Below are 5,752 nucleotides of genomic sequence, written 5' to 3'. Positions count from 1 at the left end.
CGGGTGATACCTATAATTTGAATTATTACATTAGTATATACCTAGCTAGTTGTCTACTTGTATTTGCTTGTACTACTTGTATATATATATATATTTTAGTTATTTATTTTAGTTATTTATTACAATTTGCAGTGTTTGCAGCTACTCGCGTTGTAATGTATTTTATTTTATTTTTTCAAAATGTATTTATTTATTTAGCTAGCTTCTGAAATCATGTTTCTTATCTGTAACCAGTTTAATTTTGTAAGCTGAGTGTTCATGCCTGGTTGACAACTCATAGTTCACTGCAGATAACAACACAAAAAACAGTATTTAAATCCACCCTTAATTGATTATAAAATTATATTATTAACATACTTCAACACACTAGTCGTATTAGCACAGAAAATGACCTATAGTCTGCATTGGTTTCAGCATCGTACTGTAATAAATTACGGTGAAATTGTGTAATATATTGGTGAGAGTGCAAATAAAATTCAAACTGAAAGGTTGACATTGGAATTTGAATCCCCCTTTCAACAAACACTGAAACCATTGAAAGCTCTTTGAGAGACAGAGACTGAAAGTGCAACTTCATGTAAATGGGTCATTATCGCATAATGAGATCTGGGCAGAGAGAAACCAGGATGCAAACAGTAAGGATAGTATGAAAAAACATATTCAAGAGTTCACTAATAATGTTAACTGTAAAATGTACAACAACAAAATATCTAAAACCAGACCGAACAGGAGAAAAGGGAAGTATAAGCTAGTAAAACAGGCTTGTGTCTGTTTCAGAAGAGTGACAGTTTACTAGAAACTATGAAATTACAACAAACAATTGCACAAAAGCACAATGTCAGGCAAGAAAATGATGGATAGCTTAAACATTTTGTCCTTTAGCATTGTCTGTCCCATCCAGAATATCTGGATATACACTCATACTGTTTTTTACATCTCGGACTGGTACTATTGCTTTGTGAAAGAGATCTAGTCATACACCAGCAATTATTGACTCCATGCCATGCCAAGTGTTGTTACTGTATATTCAAGTAAAAAATAATCAACTTTCAGGTCCCTTGAGGAGACTAGAAGAACACTATACCTGACAGACCCAAAGAGATTTCTCAGGTGAGAAAGTATCAAAGCCAACTCATGCCAAAGCAGATTAGTTACACATGCCAACCCAACAGCCCCTTTCAAACTGCAGCCAAGCATTTGTTATTAACTTCTCAGTTTTGTGCAATTAAAACTTCATCTCACTTGCACCTTGCAACAGGAACCAGGCCTATTCAAATGACTGAAATGTAAAGTAGGTATTTTTGAAGCAACATGGATGTTTCATGTGTAATCTCCATATAATCTAAACAAAGCAGAAATCACACAGTTTACAGTAGCCTATCACATCCATAAGTTATAGCTGTATACAGTGATTATTCATGCGCTATATAATAAGGATTTTTTTTTTATTGCTAGATGCATCCAAACCTCCTTTATCAATGCAAAATCATCTCACCAGAACTAAAAAGGGGGGGGACTATTAACCGGCATGCATATAAGTAATATGCATGCCGGTTAATAGTCGTCCATAAAATAAAGTGTTACTATGAGAAGTTAATATCGCGTAACTTACATTTTAGAAACAACCAGTCACTTTGTCTACTGCTCATCCACCAATGAAAATAGTTCCAAACGCAGTCAAACCGAACACCAACACACACTAGATGTGTCTCATTCCTGAATGCTTCTATGTTTTTGAATAAATACTGCATGTTGAGTAGATTATTCAATGACTCATTCATAGTCACGTTCCATAGTGATTCATTTTTTAATTAATTGTTTAAGTGAATGATTCAATGACTCAATGTTGTAAAATGTTCACATGTTCTGTTCCTTGAATGAATCGACTGTATGAATAACGAAAACAGTCACTTGCCACCTACTGGCCTAACAATGTAACCTACAAAAGAGTCAGCGAAAAATCCCCATTACTAACACACGGACTGGTAGTCTGCATACTATATAGTATCCTGCTATAATAGGTGAAAACAGTATGTGAAAAAATTCAAATTCATAAAACAGTAAGCGAAAAGTCCTACTATTTCTGGTGAGTGCATATCAGACACTTTATTATCCCCTGAGGCCACAGGAGAGAAGTTATGAAAATGCAGCTGTTAATTTACGTTATCACATGATAATGACAACATGACAGATGTAGCAAGGAACGCAACTGTTTTATAAACATATAGGCTATATTTGAATGAACTACTGACGTTTTAATAGCAACTCCTTATAATAGTAATTTATCTGCTGTCCATATGATTGTAAATCAAATGAGTTTGACATGACATAAAGATTGGTGCAAGATTATAGCAAATGTACAATAATAGCACAATTCTCAACAGATCCAACCATGCCATCCAAAAGTTCATTCTCTTCTCAAAATCACACAACAACACAGTCTACACCTGTCAACCTAGCGATCAGCAAAGTAAATGTCCTGCTTATATTTGTTCTGACTACATTAGTTTGTTCTTTGAGCAGAACGAATCAGTTCACACTCACCCTCATGGTTTTATCGCTGCTGTCGATGCGTTCCTGCAATCTGCCGGTCGTACAGACCACAGCAGACTGGCCAGTGGAGACCACAGAAGCCACTTCTATGCCAAAAGAAGACACCTCTTTCTGCAACCTTCCTTTTCTTAATGCACAATGCTTCTTTTTTCTTTTTCTGTAATTTCTTCCTCGTCTTGTCTTTCACTTAACAATTACTGCAACCCGATCTGCCCTAATGCTGTTTCAAACTCTCTACGATGCAAGACTCTGTCTTTTGAAACTTTCCACCTATCCAGCTTCTGTCTTGTGGAGATTTGTTTGGAGTTTCCCTGCCCCCGATCAAAACCCTCACCTATGTAAGAGGATACCGCCCATCTCACCTAGATACGTCGCTCCTCCCGCTGCATTCACTTCCTCAATGGGATGGAGCCAACTCTTGTGCTTGGTTGAGCAGGATTACAAGTTAATCTGGGTTCAGGGATGCTGTCTGCACAGTTTTTGAAGATGTTTTTAAACAGGGAATGGCCCTCATTTTCCCAGATCTTCTTTCAAACATGTTTTGGTGGCTATGACTAGTAGTTTATCACTGTAATTATGCTGTATTTTAAGTATTTTAATGAGGACAGCTCATGAAATAGGTTATTAAGTTCACTTTACCTCACTCATTCATTGCACTTTACTTCTGAAAATGCTACCTATCAGTATACAGTTTAAGACTGTGAAATAATTTTCACATTTGTGACCCTGGACAACAAAATCAGTCATAAGAGTCAATTATTTTGAAATGTAAGATTTATAAGATTATACTTATACATTATAGGATTTATGAATAAATAAGCTTTCCATTGATGCATGGTTTGTTAGGATGGGGCAATATTTGGTCAAGATACAACTATTTGAAAATCTGGAATCTGAGGGTGCAAAAAATAAAAAAATATTGAGAAAATCCCTTTTAAAGTTGTCCAATTGAAGTTCTTAGCAACACATATTACTAATCAAAAAGTAAGTTTTGATATAGTTATGGTAGTAAATTTACAAAATATTTTCATGGAACATGATCTTTACTTAATATCCTAATGATTTTTGGCATAAAACAAAAATCTATAATTTTGACCCATACCATTTATCATTGGCTATTGCTACAAATATACTCGTGCTACTTATGACTGGTTTTGTGGTCTAGGGTCACATTTGATTAAATCCGAAGTGAAGAAAAACAATATCTCTAAGAGTAAAGTTTATGACTGTAAAACCATATTCACATTTGATTTGATTTGGTTTGTTTGGTTAAGTTCACATTTCTTTTCGTTTCATTAGATTGAATTTGGTTCAGTTCAATTCACAACACTTCACTGCTGAAAATGCTACCTGTAAGAGTAAAGTTTATGACTGTGAAATTTGCACATTTTCAGTTTGATTCGGTTTGATTTGATTCAGTTCAGTTTGGTTCGGTTTGGGGTTTATTTCTGAAGTGAAAAAAAAAATAAAAAAACTGTCAGCGTAAAGTTTATGACTGTGAAGTCATATTCACATTTGATTCGACTAAATTATATTTGACTCATTTTACTTCACTTTACTTCAATTTCGTAAATGCTACCTGACAGAATAGTTTATAACTGTGAATCTGGATTCACTCTTAATTCAGTTCAATTTATTATGTTTTCATTCAATTTGATTCAGTTAGATTCATTAATTTCACTTGCAAGTGATTCATCATTTCTTCACAGATGAATGATAATGTAATCCTGTTAGGTCTGGTGTCAGCTGCCTAAAACTAGTACATTGAGTCTTGTACTACTTCCTTTTAGGAGTAAAATTACTCAACATGACTAAAGAATTTACTTCACATTCACTTTTTACCTCATATTGCCAGAAACTCAATATTCACATCATTAATTAAACTTCAGAGACATAAATAGAAACAATCCCTCACCTCATTTTCTAAACTTAAATCAGTAAACTTTTCTATAGTTCAAACTGGAAAACAAACAATAAACAATTTATATAATCAAGTGAACCAAAGTAATGATCAGTTGGACCCTGGAGCTCTGTTATCACTTTAATTTATTTCTTTAGAGAGAGAGGACTCTAAAATTTGAATGAGATTTAGAGAAAAGATTCTCTGTGAAAGTTCTCTGTGGGAAAGTGATCATGTTTCTATAGGGTCAGGTCAGTGTGACCTCTTCTTGATGAGTATGACTCCATGATACTGGTCGACATCCTTCCACATCATTTCCAATGACAAGACCTTTGTTTAACACATACTGACAAGCCATGACCAGAGCTGTTTACCTCGCTAAACATGCTGTTGAGACTGCCATTGTTACAAAGCAAGTTGCTCAGCTACTATTATGATGTAGAGATACTGAAGTGTCATGTGACTCAATGACTCACTTTGTTTTTGTATTTCAAATTACTTTAAAACTGAACAAGAATGTGAAAAACAAAGCCAGTGAGAACACGACTAAGAATGCTGCTTAACTGCTTAAACATAAGAAATAGGAATTAAAACAGGGCTTTATTTGTAAAGCCAATGCCATACAGCAGTGCTGGTTAAAGATTAAAACAATGAGTGAAGAAAGAAAAACTGCGTTCTATATAGTGTAATATTTAGCAGATCAAGCTGATTGAAAGGAATAAATTCATATCCTGATATCTGATTTACAGAAAAATCTGCTGAAACCACTTAATATGATGGGAATATTGTACAATATCAACGTAAAAAGAAGTAAATGTCCATAGATATGTTGCATCATTACATTAAAACCAAATTAAAATAAGTTGTGATTCTCTACTTATTTTACATAAGTAATTATTCTGAAGAATATCTGAGATTTGGAATAAATGTTTTAGACAAACACTGGATAGGATATAAGGCACTTCATACATTGCCATGTATTGAAACACAGCATATGTATTGATGTATTGAACAGTATTGTATTGAGAGGAATGGAAAATAATATTTACATTTAGATTTTTAATTAACAAATAAACAAAACAAAACAAAATAATAAAATAAAATAAAATAAAATAAATGAAGGATGGACTCTGAATGTCTGGTAATCAATTATTTCTTGATTGTTTTCTGCAAAATTCTATTTTTAAACTTCCTGTTAAGCCCATGTAAAGCAGGACACTCTACTCACATCCTGCCTGATACAAATACACACACTTACTAAACAAAATTTACAGTAAATGTAATTTAATTAACTTTAAT

General features: G+C 33.7%; 1 protein-coding gene across 1 annotated transcript in view; it reads right to left on the bottom strand.

Moving 5' to 3' along the window:
* Positions 1 to 2,874, bottom strand: part of LOC107699212 (transmembrane protease serine 4-like) — a 14,019-nt gene extending 11,145 nt beyond the window's left edge. The window contains exon 1 of the mRNA XM_016500409.1: positions 2,545 to 2,874. Coding sequence (XP_016355895.1) covers positions 2,545 to 2,550 — 6 coding nt within the window. The 5' untranslated portion in view covers positions 2,551 to 2,874. The remainder of the gene's footprint in view (positions 1 to 2,544) is intronic.
* Between the last annotated feature and the right edge of the window lie 2,878 nt (positions 2,875 to 5,752).

Source organism: Sinocyclocheilus anshuiensis, unplaced genomic scaffold (genome assembly GCF_001515605.1).
Source record: "Sinocyclocheilus anshuiensis isolate Anshui unplaced genomic scaffold, SAMN03320099.WGS_v1.1 scaffold242, whole genome shotgun sequence".
NCBI lineage: Eukaryota > Metazoa > Chordata > Actinopteri > Cypriniformes > Cyprinidae > Sinocyclocheilus > Sinocyclocheilus anshuiensis.
Note: the sequence above shows the minus strand (reverse complement) of the source record. Positions and strands in the feature narration are given on the sequence as shown.